General features: G+C 48.8%; 2 protein-coding genes across 3 annotated transcripts in view; both read right to left on the reverse strand.

Moving 5' to 3' along the window:
- Nucleotides 1-238: 238 nt before the first annotated feature.
- SMKR1 (small lysine rich protein 1) lies at nt 239-7,852 on the reverse strand. The gene is made up of 3 exons (XM_081331504.1): nt 7,583-7,852; nt 4,066-4,154; nt 239-2,432 (listed from the first exon to the last, which is right to left on the reverse strand). Exons 2-3 carry the CDS (start codon nt 4,066-4,068, stop codon nt 2,226-2,228), a joined length of 210 nt encoding a protein of 69 aa, XP_081187630.1. The 5' UTR covers nt 4,069-4,154; nt 7,583-7,852; the 3' UTR covers nt 239-2,225.
- Nucleotides 7,853-11,272: 3,420 nt separating this feature from the next.
- STRIP2 (striatin interacting protein 2) overlaps nt 11,273-17,089 on the reverse strand; it is a 35,340-nt gene continuing 29,523 nt past the window's right edge. For both annotated transcript variants that reach the window (XM_081331459.1, XM_081331458.1), the window contains 5 exons: nt 16,291-16,391; nt 16,009-16,075; nt 15,703-15,807; nt 13,818-14,022; nt 11,273-11,998 (listed from right to left, as the gene is read on the reverse strand). In XM_081331459.1, the coding sequence (XP_081187585.1) occupies nt 11,748-11,998; nt 13,818-14,022; nt 15,703-15,807; nt 16,009-16,075; nt 16,291-16,391 (729 nt within the window). In that variant the 3' untranslated portion in view covers nt 11,273-11,747. The remainder of the gene's footprint in view (nt 11,999-13,817; nt 14,023-15,702; nt 15,808-16,008; nt 16,076-16,290; nt 16,392-17,089) is intronic.

Here is a 17,089-nt window from a genome sequence, read left to right on the forward strand (position 1 = left end):
TTCAGAGCGTGGGAAAGCCTGCCTGTTTTCCATTTTACCTGCTGACCTTGGAATAAAAAAAGAAACGGGGTGCTTGGAATGGTTTCACTCGGTGCTGGGGAAGTTTGCAGACATGCCCAACACGTTAGGATATTACAAGTTAGGTGCCTAACTTAAAGGCCATCTGCTTCTTGGACCACTGGGCTAATCTGTCTATCCATCTCCAATCCATTTTTTCTTTTCTTTCTTTTTTTTGGGGGGGGTCCCAATCTGCTAGCTTCCACTTTCCCCCCCCCTTCCAGGGACTTTTGTGGGCCATCTTAAAACATTTCCCTTCTCCATCCTCGCTTGCTCCCAAACGGTAGCAAAACGTGGCAATGATCAGAGAGAGAGAGGAAATGTCTCATTTTTCCACATTAATGTTTGGGGATTCTGTGCCGTAATGGCTTATCTTTTTTCTACCCCCGAACATTTAATATGAAAATGGAGACGTTTTCTTCAAAAACTTTTTTTAAAAAAAAAAACCAAAAAACTTGTGGATAACCCATAACGCACAACAAAACGGGCCGTTCGGCTTTTTGAACGAAGGCAGAAAAATCTGAAATAGGCCGGGAAGAGGGCAAAACAGCGGTAACGGGGACGCAAATCAGCAGAGGTCGGCTTGTGCCGTCACACTGCGTTGTGCGCGGAAATGACATGACGTGTTGGTCCAAAACGAGATGCACGTAGGAGGTCCAGGCCTCTCAATGCTAGGAAAGTGCAGATCGAATGGCAAAATTTGCAGGTGATGCACCATACCCAAAAAAACGGGAGGACGGCGAGCAAGGCAGGGGCCTTAAAGGTGTGAAGTTGGACGCCGGAACCATCGCACTTGGAGGCCTCGGTAGCCCCGGCTGACAATGTGACACGCTCTCGTGTCTTTTGTCGACCAACCTTCTCACCAGTGGGTAGGAAAGGGATGCTTTCATGCATCCACAGCATCAGCTGGATGTTGCAAGGACACTTTCCTGCAAGAGCAGCCCGCACCCGCTTCGGCCGGCCTCAAGGAGCCTTTGCAAGGACTGAGAAGGATGCTTGGAAAACATCTGGATAATTTCCCACTTCAGCCCCGGTCCCTGAAGCACAAAACTCATCTAGCCACACTTTTAACCTCCCTCGGACCAAAAGTTGGTTCTCCCGCAGAGATGATTTCTAATTTTGATATTTTAGGCCTGCAAATTGCAAGAACTCTGCTGAGCTATCAAGGCTGCTAAAGCTGTCAACCCTCTCATTCTAGGGCAGGTTTGGCAGAGTTTTTTTTCCCCCTCCCATGTCTGAAAATCCCATCTTTAAAGATCTCGTCTTAGGGTAACCTGGACCTCTTTAGAGCTAGAGACGGGGTGTGGTGGGTGCTTCCCTCTGCCGATGGGAGTTCCGCACGGAACGTCACGTCTGCATCTGTCCCGGGAATAAGCGGAGGCCAGGCCTTTCGCCACAGCCAGGCAAGTGGGGGAACGTGAGACTTCCACTCAAGCCAAGGTCTAGCCAGGACTAGTGCCGAAGGACAGAGATTCCGTTTGCCGAATCCTCGGGAGAATTTTGCAGAGGATTCGGGAACGCGCTCTGGAAGTCGGTCTGGCTCAAGGCCGCATCGCAGCACCCCTCTTCCCTCCTCCTGGCTACCAGAGAAGAGAGGGTGGCTAGTGACTCATCCGCGGTCTGGAGGCTCAATGACACGAAATCCTGGCCACCAGAGAAACCTCGGTTGAAAGAATGGTGCCCCGTCAGCCCTGTGGCTCCCAGAGGGAAAATGACCTGCCCTCACGGCCTCGGGGGCAACCGGCGCAAAACCCCACCGGGCCCATCGCTGCACGCAAAGGCGGCCGGGGTGCGTGCATCGAGTCACAACTGCCAAGTTAGGACGTCACGCAAGCGAGACGTCTCGAGCGCATGAGGGCCGCTGAGATGCAAATCAGGATCTGCCGGACAATGTCGCGCAACCCCTTGGGACGCCGGCGCTCGGCAGGGAGGCTGCCGGCTCACGCACTGGATCCAGAGCGGCTGGCAGTGGGGGCTGTGTGGAAGGTTTTGTGTGGCAAACACCATGCCGAGTGCCACGGCAACAGCTCAAAAGAAACGTTTACTTGGTCAGAACCACAAGCGTCACGGCAAACCTGAGATGATGCGCTTGTGGTCCTCCTGTCCCTGACGAGACCTTCGTTGGATGACACCCCCCCCCAGCAGGGGTCTTCCACCTCGCCCCAGTCTTACTTCTTCTTCTTCCCCTTCTTCTTCAGAGAGCCCGGCCACGGGAAGCCACGGAACTCCAGGCAGGTGGCGGCATTGTGGGCGATGTAGTAGAGGTTGAGCATGGCTGCTGGGCTCAGAATATCCACTTCCACGACGGCCTTCTTGGGTTTGTTCCCAGCCTTGCCTTTCCCTTTTCCCGAGCCCTTCCCTTTGCTCTTGCCTCCCTGTGGGGTGGAAGCCAGAGATAAAACAAACACACACACACACAAAATCCATCTTGTAGCGCACTACCAGGCTGCCTCTTCCTCAGGAACCTACACAATGGAGAGCCAGGTTGGTGTAGTGGCCAAGGAACCAGGAGACGGGGAGTTCTGGTCTTGCTTTAGGCGTGAAACCATTCTAGGTGATTTTGGGCCAATCACCAGGAGACAGTGAGTTCTAGTCCCGCCTTAGGTATGGAAGCCAATTGGGTGACTTTGGGCCAATCACCAGGAGACGAGTTCTAGTCTCACCTTAGGCATGCAAACCAGCTGGGTGACTTTGGGCCAATCACGAGACGGTGAGTTCTAGTCTCGCCTTAGGCGTGAAAGCCAGCTGGGTGACTTTGGGCCAATCACCAGGAGACAGTGAATTCTAGACCTGACTTAGGCATGGAAGCCAATTGGGTGACTTTGGGCCAATCACCAGGAGACGGTGCGTTCTAGTGCCGCCTTAGGCATGGAAGCCAATTGGGTGACTTTGGGCCAATTACCAGGAGACGGTGAGTTCTAGTCCCGCCTTAGGCATGGAAGCCAATTGGGTGACTTTGGGCCAATCACCAGGAGACGGTGAGTTCTAGTCCCGCCTTCAGCTTGATAGCCAGCTGGGTGACTCTGGGCCAGCCCCTCTCAACCCAGCCCACCTCACCAGGTTGTTGTGGGTGAAACAGGAGGAGGAAGTAGCATTGTGTATGCTTGCTGCCTCAAGTTACTTCTAACATAATCAAGGCTGGATATAAATCAAATCAATAAAAACACAGAAATTGCCACTTGTGCATCTGGGAATTTCATGGTCCGTGATGGCCATCCTTGCGTCTGGAAATCAGACCGGCTTAGAGCGATGTGACCCAGCGCGTCTAGGGGAGGCACAGGGTGGCAACAGGCTGGGCAAAGCTGCCAATTAAATCAATTTAAATAGATGCTCATCGCACTGAACAGGCACCCCTTTAGCTAATTCCTCCAAGTGGCGCTTCAACCAGCGAGATGGAGGTGAAGGAGATGACCACTACGCCACATGATTGGGGTCCCTGGGGCCAAACTCGGTCCCTTACTGCCTCCACCTCTGCACGGCTGGGGGACGCGGGCATGGCTTCACCGCCACAATCCGCGGAACAGAGCGGGAGAATCTTATGCACCCCCCAGAATGAATGCTCACAGATGGCTTACAACCATTCGCTTTAGTGACCATTCAAAGTAACAGCGGCACTGACTAAAAACTGACTTGCGACCCTTTTTTCACACTTAACGACCATGGCAGCGTCCCGGTGGTCCCGCGATCCAAATTGGTAGCAGCTGGTTCATATTTACAATGGCCGCCGTGCCCCAGTGACGCGGGATCCCCTTTCGCGACTTGACCGGCAAACTCAACGGGAAAGCCAGCTCAGTGTTAGTAACTGAACCGCTGCAGGGGTTCACTTAACGGCAGCAAGGAAGGTCGTAAAGCGGGGCCAGGCTCACTTGGCGACGTCAATTTTGGGCCGAGTTGTGGTTGTCAGGGTGAGGGCTGCCGGCCTGCTCGGCTCTCTCCCTCACCCTGCAGCCAGAAAGAGCAATCTCATCTACCTGTCCCACAGGTGAGACCCGGGGAGGTATACCTTACCATACTGTCATCCTTTTATTGAGGTGAGCGGATGAGCATCGTGCCCGCTTTCAAAGAAAGACCACCGGATCGGATTCCAGACGCAGCAACTGCAGGCAAAAGGGGGGGGAGAGAACAAAACAGGTGAGGCCTGTACGCACTGCGGGAAAAATAGTCGGATTTCTGATCGGAGATGACCGCAGAAAACCGCAGGGCGCACCCGGCACAAAATCAAGTTCCTTTTTACGCAGTATGGACAGCCCCATTACATCTTGATTATAAGGCCAGCCCAAGGAGGATAAAATGCAGACAAATCATTTCAAAAGCTAAAAGAATATCAAACACGCAAAATTAAATGTGTGAAGTCCTCACTTAACGACCGCAAGCGAGCCCAACATTTGCACTGCTTAAGTGAAACGGCGAAGTGTGTTCTGTCTCATTTTACAACCTCGCCGGCCACAATGGTTAAGCGGAGCGCTGGAGTTCTGAAGCTAAGCAACCCGGTCGTTAAGGGAATCCGGCTTCCCCCATTGAGTTTGTTTGTGGGTGGTCGCAAAAGGGGATGCCGTAGGATCCCAGTGACACTGCGACATCATAAATACGAGTCAATTGCCAAGCATTCAAATATAAATCACGTAACCACGGGGATGCTACCAACGGTCAAATGTGTGGAAATCAGTCCTAAGTCACTTTTTTCACTGATGTAACTTTGAACGGTCGCTAAATGAACGGTTGTAAGTCAAGGACTGCCTGTATGCACATAGCCTGTGTAAAACTGCTTAGAAAGGGCTGTAAATAGAGTTATCTGCTGAAATCCAGCTTGTTCAGCAGAGGCCATAGCCGGCTGGGGAATTCTGGGAGTCGAAGTCCACCAGTCTTAAAAGGGACCAAGTTCGGAAAAACTTTGCTGTACAGTCTCTCTCCCTCTTTGACCCCGAATCCCACTTTTAAATGACACCCTTTTTACAAGCTCAGTTCTCTTGCTCTCTCTTAGTGGCCCCCTTTCCCTACCAGGCTGCATCTCCACCAGGGCGACTTCGCAGGATAGGCTTATATACACTTAGGCTTATACACTGCTTCACGGTGCTTTACACAGCCCCCTCTAAGCGGTTTAATCAGCACATTGCCTCCCCCTTCCAACAACCTGGGTCCTCCTTTGACCGACCTGGGAAGGAGGGAAGGCGGAGTCAACCTTGAGCCCCATCAGGATCGAACTGCTGGCGGCGGGCAGAATTAGCCTGCAACGCTGCATTGTAACCACTGGGCCACCAGGGATGGTTTTTCTCTGCCCAAATTACATCAGCGCCTTTGACCCGTGACTCTGGCTGGCATTCCCTCTTTCTGATGCCAATTTTCCCCACAGGGGGTGTCCTCCCATCGCCTGTGGGTCCACGACACCATTAGAGAGCCTTGGTGGAGCAGTGGGCTAATGCCTCCTTAAGTAACCCCGGCTGCCTGCAATTAGTGCAGGTTCGAGTCCCACCAGGCTCAAGGTTGACTCAGCCTTCCATCCTTCCCAGGTAGGTAAAATGAGGACCCAGATTGTTGGGGGCAATTAAGCTGACTTTGTAATAATGCCGCTTGGGGGGGGGGGCGAAAGCCCTAATAAGCAGGCATATACGTAGAATGAAGGCTATTGCTAAGCACATTGATTTGTGCTTCTTAGATTGTAAGCCGCCCTGAGTCTTCGGAGAAGGGCGGGATATAAATGGGATTAAAAAAATAAAATAAAAAAAATTACACATATTATTTGCAAAATTGGCTAGGCAGAAGGGGATCCATCCCTCACAAATATCTGGGCCCCTTCTTGAGGTTGGTTCCTATGCGCACCGTGAAGCGGGATATAAGTCTAAATGCTGTCGCTAGTAACCCAAACGGATCCCTCAAGTGGGGAGATTTTTGCCCAGTTGCTGGTTGTCGCTTAGCCAGCTGCAGGGTGGCAATAACAACTACTGTAATTATTGTTAACAGGGCAGTTTTTCTTCCCCCTTGGTTGCGTTTTACCGTATTATTTTTAATTTATTCCCCTCCCTTAAAAATTCCAGGAGGAGAACCAGTTTGGCCTGCTGATTAAGGCAGAAACCGGAAGGTGCTGAGTTCTAAGTCCTACCTTAGGCATGAAAATCAACTGGGCGATTGTTGGCCAGTCACGCTTTCTCAGCCAAGCCTACCTCACAGGGTCGTTGTGGGGAAAATAGGAGGAAGGCGTAAAAGGCAAAAGGAGGGAGGGAGGGAGGGAAGGAAGGAAGGAAACAAAAGAGGGAAGGAAGAGAAAAAAAGGAAGGAATAGAATAGAAGCTGGAAGGGACCTTGGAGGTCTTCTAGTCCAGCCCCCCTCACACACACACACCTGCTCAAGCAGGAGAGCCAATACTATCTCAGACAAGGAAGGAAGGAAGGAAGGAAGGAAGGAAGGAAGGAAGGAAGGAAGGAAGGAAGGAAGGAAAAGAAGAAGAGAAGAGAAGCTGGAAGGGACCTTGGAGGTCTTCTAGTCCAGCCCCCCTCACACACACACACCTGCTCAAGCAGGAGAGCCAATACTATCTCAGACAAGGAAGGAAGGAAGGAAGGAAGGAAGGAAGGAAGGAAGGAAGGAAGGAAGGAAGGAAGGAAGGAAAAGAAGAAGAGAAGAGAAGCTGGAAGGGACCTTGGAGGTCTTCTAGTCTAGCCCCCCTCACACACACACACACACACACACACACACACACACACACACACTCAAGCAGGAGAGCCAATACTATCTCAGACAAGGAAGGAAGGAAGGAAGGAAGGAAGGAAGGAAGGAAGGAAGGAAGGAAGGAAGGAAAAGAGGAAGAGAAGAGAAGCTGGAAGGGACCTTGGAGGTCTTCTAGTCTAGCCCCCCTCACACACACACACACACACACACACACACACACACACACACACACTCAAGCAGGAGAGCCAATACTATCTCAGACATGGAAGGAAGGAAGGAAGGAAAAGAGGAAGAGAAGAGAAGCTGGAAGGGACCTTGGCGGTCTTCTAGTCTAGCACCCCTCACACACACACACACACACACACACACACACACACACACACACACTCAAGCAGGATAACCGATACCATCTCAGAAAAGGAAGGAAAGAAAGAAAGAAAAGAGGGAAGGAAGAAAGAAGGAAGGATTGGAATAGAATAGAATAGAATAGAAGCTGGAAAAGGGACCTTGGAGGTCTTCTAGTCCAGCCCCCCGACAACCCGGCTCAAGCAGGAGAACCTCTATACCCTCTCAGACAAGGAAGGAAAAGAGGGAAGGATGAAAAGAGGGAAGAAAGGAAGGAAAAGAGAAAGGAAGGAAGGAAATGGAGGGAAAGAAGGAAAAGAGGAAGGAAAAGAGGAGAGGAAGAAAGGAAGCATCCCCTGAAATTCAGACAACACACTATAAACCTGGTTCCTCAATTAATCCACTTTCTGGGCCGGCTACACACGGGATGGAGAGGAAGCCTTAACCTGAGAACCAGCCGACCCGTCTAAGCAGCCGCGGAGTCAGAAACGGGACCGCCAGCCTCCCCCGCCTCACCTGCCCGGGGTGACCACGACCCCGCGGTCCCCGTTCCCACGTGCAGACGGGACACGCGTCGCAGGCCCCGCCGGGAGGGGCTCGCCCGCCGCTTCTCCTCTGCCGCAACCGCCGCAACGGACGCCCGCGGTGGGCGGGGCTCCTCGCCAAGGGGCGGGGCTCGGAGGCTGCCGTTTGTCCCGCGCTTACTCTGGTTGCCATGGGGAAGGGGGCGGGCCCTATTCCCTGTGGCTAAGCAACGAGCCTCCCGACTCGGGAGGGAGGGGGGAAAAAAAGGGGAAGGCCCGCGCCTGCGCGGTCAAAATTATTCTGGGACAGGGGTCTTCAAACTGGGTCCTTTGATGACTCGTGGACTTCAACTCCCAGAATTCCTCAGCCAGGCAAGCTGGCTGAGGAATTCTGGGTGTTGAAGTCCACGAGTCATAAAAGAGCCAGGTTTGAAGACCCCTGATCCAGACCTAGATGGGTCACGAAACGTCTGCAAGAAAACAACCAAGCCCAGAGAGCACCCAGGATCACCCCCCACACACACCCCCAGTTCAACTCTGAGCTACAAACACAATTACGACCGTAACTTGAGTCCAAAATTTCTGTTGCAACCTCAGTCAGTTGTGAAGTGAATTCCATACCCCATTTTGTGACCTTTATTGCAGGAGTCGTGAAGTGGATCACTGCAGTTGTTAAGCTAGTCACACGACCGTTAAGCGAATCTGGCCTTTCCCCATTGACTTTGCTTGTCAGATGGTCGCAAAAGGGGATCATGTGACCCCCGGGGACGCTGTGACTGTCATAAATGAGTCACTTGCCAAGCCTCTTGAGTTCTGGTCACATGACCGGGGGGGATGCTCCAAAGGTTGCAAGTGTGAACGATGGTCATCAGTCACTTTTTTCAGTGACTTAACATTGAACGGTCACTTCATTTCGATGTGTTACACAATGACAATAAAGATATTCTATTCTATTCTATTCTATTCTATTCTATTCTATTCTATATTCTATTCTATATATTCTATTCTGCTAAGCTTGTAAGCCGCCCTGAGTCTTCGGAGAAGGGCGGGATATAAATGGAATTAAAATAAATAAATAAAAATAAGAAATAAAATATATTCTATTCTCTTCTATTCTGTATTTCTATTCTCTTCTTTATTCTCTTCTCTTCTGTATTTCTATTCTATCCATTCTTATTCTATTCTATTCTGTATTTTATTATTCTATTCTATTCTATTCTTCTATTCTAATTCTATTCTATTCTATATGAACTGTTGTAAATCAAGGCCTACCTACCGGTATATTGTCCATTTGTCAATTTCCTTTCTTTCTGTGTGATATTCCCAAAATGTTGGCTTATGATGGTGTAGTCAGAACTGGATCCTAACATGCATAAAGATGGAAGCTAAATCTTCTCTTAGCCTTTGCTTCCAAAACAAATTGCAAATTCGCTGCATACCTCAGCAGCTTTTTTTTTTAAAGGAGAAGCACCAAAGATGTTGCCACCAAGGTGGCTTGCTACACACACACACACACACACACACACACACACACACACACACACACACACACACACACACACACACACACACGATCCTATCTCCTATATATAGTAGTTTTCCAGGAGGCCAATGGCGTTTTAAGCATAAGGTTGTCCTTATTCCATTAAATCGACCTTTACAGAGGGTGGGGCAAGGAAGGAGGTTTGGCTGATCTGATAATCCGAATTTCAATATGGTTTTAGCTGCCTTGTACAGAGCCAGTTGCCATCTGGCACATTAATTTTACAGCTTTTTTTTTTAGCCAACGTTAAGTCAAGACAGAAGGGGGAAAGAAGAATTGGAAGGAAGCAAAAATGAATTTCTACGTTTATTTTTGCTTTAAAAAACGCACTTGTAGATTCTCTTGAGGTTAATGCTTTACAGTATTCACTACTGTTTCAGATCCATTTAATTTCACAGTAAATTAAATCAACGTTTCAAACCAGAAAGCTCTCTTCTTGTAGTTTAAAATGCTCTCCCACTGTTACGGTGAAAATGCCGGTCCTCTCTGTGTGGGTAACAAATAATTTAAATATAATGAAATAATCCAAAGAATAAAACTATTTAAGAATAGATTTTTTTTATTCTTAGTTATACCTTGTGCTTAGGATAATAACACACGTCCTTAAAAAATAATTTGCGAACTCAACTTGCATTAGGAAATCGACATTTCTCACTCCGCCGGAATAAAAAAGAACCACCTGGTTTGGGGGATTTGGATGCAGAAAAGCAGCTATAAAGACAATTATTGTGCAGTGCCATATAGCAAATATTTTGCATGCCACTACCATTTTTAAAATCACATATTTTTCATTTCCAAACAAGGTAAAAGCAGCTCCTTAAACGTCTGCTCCGAAATAGGATTTCGAACAAAACGATGAGCGATTTTTTTTTTATTTTTGGTCTTTACGCAGGCACTGTCACAGAATGGATAAAGTGCGCATCTGGTTTGCAGCCGTTTCAGTGAATTTTAAGCCCACATAATTTTCCAGGTTGCTAAATATATTCACTGCATTGGCTTATTTCTTTAGATAGGATGCCACATGTGAACGGTCTGTTTTGTGCCTATAAAACGCATTTGAGAAATGTACTTTCCGACGGGCTAGAATCCAAAAAAACAAAAAATCCTCTTATTTGTATTTTAGAGAGAAATCTGTGCCATGCTACTAAGGTTGCAAATAAATTTGTCTCACACACATATAACCACACATAGCCATACATTCGAGCATGTCAGAAATGCAAGCGTGTTTGACTCTCGTCTTGTGCTCATAAACCAAGCTTTGCTTAGCGCATTCCCCCTGCTGCTCCTCCTTCCTATCCGTGTTTGTGGCATAAAAACACACACAAAGCATGAAGCAGTTCTTGGGGGAAACCCATATGTTGCCGCTGAAGCGCAGATTTGGGGACGTGCAAAATATCCTTTACGTGTGAACAAGCAAGCAAAGAGGGCTGGCATGCTTTAAACATTGTCACTCCACGGGAATAAAAGAGAACATGGGTATTAAGGGATCCGAATGCGTTCCTGATAAGCAAACTATCAACATAACTATTGTGCAGTGCCATCATATATTAAATACATCGCAGGCCGCGACAATTTTTTTAAAAGCACACGTGTTTCATTTCCAAATCAGGTAAAAGCAGTTCCCGAACGTTTTGTGCATTTTTGATTCGAAAAGGCGTCGGACCTTTTGCAAGCATCAAAACACTTTAATGGCAACGCTGCAATGCTTGGGAGAAATTCTCCTGGCGATTCACGAATAAAAAGTTGGAAGAAAACGGCAGAGTGTTTATATATATATATATATTGGTATATAATTTGCATGTCTCCCATATATTTGTATATATTGGAGATAACGCAAATGCCCCTAATTCACCCTTATATCCTGAAAAATTATTCTATGGATACCGTTTTCTACATAGTGAGTATCCTCAAAGGTGGTTATTAAAAACAAGTTGGGGGATTTTTGCCGGAATGTTTGATGGAATCAGCCATAGATTGTAATGAAAGAAGTGACTTAGGATGTCACTGATCTAACAGGTATGTTTGCCCAGGTATCTATTCATAGAAAATGAACCAACTTCTCAGAGGTGTCCAATCGTGGTCACTTTAAGACTTGTGGACTTCAACTCCCAGAATTCCCAAGCCAGCATGGGGGAAGTCCACAAGTCTTAAAGTAGCCAAAGTTGGACACTGCTGATGTATAGAATCTCCTTCATTCAAAGCCACCGTTATAAGACCTTTAAATATATATCATGGAACACTGATCAGGGAAAAGGACTGGAATAATAATCAATTTTTCTTTGCTTACAGGCCCATAACGTTGAGGGGAAAGGAGAAGATGCTTGGAAAGGCCGAAGAATTCTTTTTACACCCTCTAGGGCAGGGGTCCTCAACCTCGGCGACTTTAAGACTTGTAGACTTCAACTCCCAGAATTCCTCAGCCAGCTTAGCTGGCTGAGGAATTCTGGGAGTTGAAGTCCACAAGTCTTAAAGTCACCGAGGCTGGGGACCCCTGCTCTAGGGAGTTAATTCATTGTAGAAAGACATCCGCGGATCAAACCCCCCCCACACACACACCTCCTCTTTTCCCCCCACACCTAGTCCCTGTCGCCTGAAGCACCGAGTTCGAATCCCGTCACTGGTAACACAGCAGCTCTTCCCAGTGAATGGGCTGGGAAAATACTTCTCTCTCTAGCCAGAGTTCGTACGAGTACTGGAAGTCTTCGGGCAGTTCTAACTGTTGTCCCAGCACGCTCTGCAGGCAGTTGTCGACCGGACAAAATTCAGCATCCCGGATCTTGTCGTACCTCCGGCTATTAAAGGACTCGATGTGGGCTCGTAAACTGCATTCTTCCGCTTGGAAGTCCCAGGGGCGAGCATCAATATCTGCATGCGGAAAACACACAGAGGAGAAAAGAGAGAATCGTTAAGAGTTGGAAGGGACCTTGGAGGTCATCTAGTCCAACCCGCTGCTCAGGCAGGCTGTTCCACTGGTTAATTGTTCTATGTGTCAGCAAGTTTCTCCTTAGTTCTAGGCTGCTTCTCTCCTTGATGAGTTTCCATCCGTTTCTTCTTGTGCTGCCTTCAGGGGCTTTGGAGAATAGCTTGACTCCCTCTTCTTTGGGGCAGCCCCTCAAATACTGGAAGACTGCTATCCCATTATCCCTAATCCTTCTCTTCGTTAGATTAACCATACGTAGTTCCCTTAGTCATTGATCATGATGGTATTAAGAGAATAACAGAGTTGGAAGGGCCCTTGGAGGTCTTCTAGTCTAACCCCCTGCTCTATACCATTTAAGACAAGTGGTGGTCCAGTCTCCTCTTAAAAACCTCCAGTGATGGAGCACCGACAACTTCTCTTCCACTGATTGTTTTCACTCAGGAAATGTCTCCATCGTTCTAAGGTTGCTTCTCTCCTCGATCAGTTTCCATCCGTTGCTTCTTGTCCTGCCTTCAGGGGCTTTGAATAACAGAATCACAGAGTCGGAAGGGAGCTGGGAGGTCTTCTAGTCCAACCCCCTGCTCAAGCAGGAGGCCCTACACCATTCCAGACAAACAGTTGTCCAATCTCTTTTTAAAAACCTCCAATGTTGGAGCAGCCACAAAATCTGGAGGCAAGCCATTCCACTGGTTGATTGTCCTCCCTGTCAAGAAGTTTCTCCTTAGTTCCAGGTTGCTTCTCTCCTTGATTAGTTTCCACATATTACTTCTTGTCCTGCCTTCGGGTGCTTTGGAGAACAAGAATGCAAAAAAGTTTGCAAAGTCAGGCATCTTGCTTCTGAAGGCAACTTCTGTTCCACTGGTTAATTGTCCTCACTGTCAGGAAATTCCTCCTTAATTCCAGGTTGCTCCTCTCCTTGGTTAGTTTCCATCCGTTGCTTCTTGTCCTGCCTTCAGGCGCTTTGGAGAATAGCTTGACTCCCTCTTCTTTGGGGCAGCCCCTGAGATATTGGTGGAGCAGTGGGCTAAAGCCTCCTTAAGTAACCCCAGCTGCCTGCAATTAGTGCAGGTTCGAGTCCCACCAGGCTCAAGGTTGACTCAGCCTTCCATCCTTCCCAGGTAGGTAAAATGAGGACCCAGATTGTTGGGGGCAATTAAGCTGACTTTGTAATAATGCCGCTTGGGGGGGGCGAAAGTCCTAATAAGCAGGCATATACATAGAATGAAGGCTACTGTTAAGCACATTGATTTGTGCTTTAGATTGTAAGCCGCCCTGAGTCTTCGGAGAAGGGCGGGATATAAATGGGATTAAAATAAAAATAAATAAATAAATATTGGAAGGCTGCTATTATGTCCCCTCTCGTCCTTCTCTTCATTAAACTAGACATACCCAATTACAGCAACCGTTCCTTATATGTTTTAGCCCTTTCTAGAGTCTCAAGTTCTGGTGGCAAGCTGTTCCACTGGTTAATTGTTCTCCCTGTCTGGAAATTTCTCCTTAGTTCTAGGTTGCTTCTCTCCTTGACTAGTTTCCATCCGTTGCTTCTTGTCCTGCCTTCAGGCACTTTGGAGAATAGCTTGACTGCCTCTTCTTTGGGGCAGCCCCTCAAATACTGGAAGACTGCTATCATGTCCCCCCTCGTCCTTCTCTTCATTAAACCAGACAATTCCTGCAACCGTTCTTCGTATGCTGGAGTGAAGCCGAGTTAAGCTTTGGTCCAGGTTTACCCCTTTGGGACAGCTGGAGGATTTCAGCCACACTCACCGTTGCCGTAGGCCCAGTCATCATTCATGCGGTGACGGACCTTCTGATAGATGGCTGACATGGTCTTCATGTTGCTCTTTCTCCACTGGCGCCCGAGATACTTGGTCTGCATCTTCAGCAACTTCAGGACATAGAGCTGCATCATGGCTTGTTTCACCTTCAAAGCGCGCTTCAGGATTGGTGCAGACTTGAACACCACAAGCATCTATCCAGAGACCAGGCGGGAAGAAAGAAGATCAAACTTGAGAAAAGTACCGTACAAATATAGGCAAAAGGACTGCCGAGCAAACACAAGGGGATTCAAACAGGCTAGTGCATGGGTAGGCAACCTGGGCTCTTTTACGACTCGTGGACTTCAACTCCCAGAATTCCTGAGCCAGCCATGCTGAGGGGAAAGGGAGAGGTTTCCAAGCTGAGCCATGGTGGCTCAGGAATTCTGGGAGTTGAAGTCCATGAGTCATGAAGGGGCCATAGTTCCCCAATGCTGGCTCAGGAATTCTGGGAGTGTCCACGAGTCATGAGGGGGCCATAGTTCCCCCATGCTGTCTCAGGACTTCTGGGAGTTGAAGTCCACGAGTGATGAGGAGGCCATAGTTCCCCCATGCTGGCTCAGGACTTCTGGGAGTTGAAGTCCACGAGTGATGAGGAGGCCATAGTTCCCCCATGCTGGCTCAGGACTTCTGGGAGTTGAAGTCCACGAGTGATGAGGAGGCCATAGTTCCCCCATGCTGGCTCAGGACTTCTGGGAGTTGAAGTCCACGAGTGATGAGGGGGCCATAGTTCCCCCATGCTGGCTCAGGAATTCTGGGAGTTGAAGTCCACGAGTCGTAAAAGAGCCAAGGTTGCCTACCCCTGGGCTAGTGTTTCAAAAAAAGGGGACAAGAATACAACATATTGCCAAGAGAAGAGCATCTTTGTGGTGCAGGATTGAGCTTTGGGGTCCTGGGGTCTGAGCTTGGCGGTTTTCTTGCATACGTTTCAGGACCCAACTAGGTAACATCATCAGTGATAGAAGGGAGGGGGGCTGCAGAGAGGAGGAGGAGGAGGACTGTGGGATCCTGGGTGCTCTCTGAGCTTGGCAGTTTTCTTGCAGACATTTCAGGACCCAACTAGGTAACTTGTAGTGATTTAAACCCGACTCCCTTCTAACACTGATGGTGTTCCCTAGTTGGGTCATGAAATGTCTGCAAGGAAACCACCCAGCTCAGAGAGCACCAAGGACCCCACAGTCTTCTTCTTCCTCCTCCTCCTCCTCCTCCTCCTCCTCCTCCTCCTCCTCCTCCTCCTCCTCCTCCTCTCTACAAACCTCATTCCCTCCTAGCATTGATGATGTTCCCTAGTTGGGTCATGAAACATCTGCAAGAAAACAGCCAAGCTCAGAGAGCACCAAGGACCCCACAGCTCTCTTCCTCTTCCTTTCCACAAAGCCCACTCCCCTCAAGCACTGATGATGTCCCCTAGTTGGGTCATGAAATGTCTGCAAGAAAACCACCCAGCTCAGAGCGCACCAGGGACCCCACAGTTATCCTCCTCCTCCTCCACAAACCTCCGACATTGATGATGTGACCTAGTTGGGTCATGAAACGTCTGCAAGGAAACCGCCAAGCTGAGAGAGCACCAGGGACCCCACAGTCCTTCCTCCTCCTCCTCCTCCTCCTCCTCCTCCTCCACAAACCCCCCTCCATTCTAGCCCTGATGATGTTGCCTAGTTGGGTCATGAAACATCTGCAAGGAAACAGCCAAGCTGAGAGAGCACGGAGGACCCCACAGTAGTCTTCCTCTTCCTCTTCCCCCCCTCCTCCCCCTCCTCTTCCATAAATAAATAAATAGAAAACAAACAAATGCCTACATCTCCCGTCAAAACTGGGAAGGCTGAGAGACCTACCATTGTCCTCGAATGTTTCCACTTGGTCAGTTTGTTGAGGATCCTCAGAAGGTTGATGCAAGAGAAGAGATTTCTCCAGCAAAATTGGTTGTTGTCTCCCGTCTCCTTCGGAGAAGGAAAATTGACAAATTGCAGCATTCCACTGCCATGGTGTTGTTGTTGTTTTTTTACCCACAACCAACAACCAACTGCCTGAGCGGGGTTGGGGTTGGGCTAGAAGACCTCCAAGGTCCCTTCCGACTCTGTTATTCTGTTATTAACTAACCTCACCAATGTGCAGGAGGGGATTAAACGACGGTGACTTACGAGACTTTCAGCATTGAGTTCTGGCAACTCATGGATGGTGTTAGACGGATAATCCAAGGTGGAAATGCTACAGGGAAATCAAAGGGGGGAGAGGAGGAGGAGGAGGAGGAGGAGGAGGAGGAGGAGGAGGAGGAGGAGGAGAAGAAGAAGAAGAAGAAGAAGAAGAAGAAGAAGAAGAAGAAGAAGAAGAAGAAGAAAAACAGAAACACGTCAGTTGCGGGTTTGAAATGGCTTCTTGGGTTTCCAGGCAGATGGGAAGGCAAGGGTTAACGCAGCCGGCACCTGTTTTTGGCGGTGATGTAGGACATGACATTCTGGTTGAAGAACTTCAGGATGAGCGGAATGCAGTTGGCGAAGACCAGATGCTGGGCAACATACTCAAACTGCAGGAAAAGAAAAGGGAGAGTGTCACAGGAATTTGAAAGACGAGAAGTTTTTCTGGCTCAGGATTGGGCAGTGGGGACCTTGCAGACGTTTCATGACCCAACTAGGGAACATCATCAGTGCTAGAAGGAACGAGGAGGAGGAGGAGGAGGAGGAGGAGGAGGAGGAGGAGGAGGAGGAACAGGAGGAGAACTGTGGGGTCCTTGGTGCCCTCTGAGCTGGGTGGTTTTCGTGCAGACGTTTGACGACCCAACTAGGGAACATCATCAGTGCTAGAAGGGAGGGGGGTTTGCGGAGAGGAGGAGGAGGAGGAGGAAGAGGAGATGGAGGAAGAGGAGGAGGCTTGTGGGGTCCCTGGTGTTCTCTGAGCTGGGTGGCTTTCTTAAAGACACTTCATGACCCAACTTGGGAATATCATCTGTTCTAACTGGGGGGGTGGGTGGTTTGTGGAGTACAGGAGGAGGTGGTGGGGGGAAGGGACCAAGCCTGCCAGATTAGCAGCTTTTGCACAGCCGGTGCCCACATTTATTTACTGAATTATGATTTGTTTATTAAGCAAATGTACAGGCAGTCCTCGACTTAGGACCACAATTGAGCCCAAAATCGCTGTCGTTAAGTGAGAGATGTGCTAACTGAGCTCTGCCCCGTTTTACAACCTTTCTTGTCAAGTCAATCACTGTAGCTCTTCAGTTAGCAA

Source organism: Vipera berus (genome assembly GCF_964194415.1).
Source record: "Vipera berus genome assembly, chromosome: 6".
Classification (NCBI taxonomy): domain Eukaryota; kingdom Metazoa; phylum Chordata; class Lepidosauria; order Squamata; family Viperidae; genus Vipera; species Vipera berus.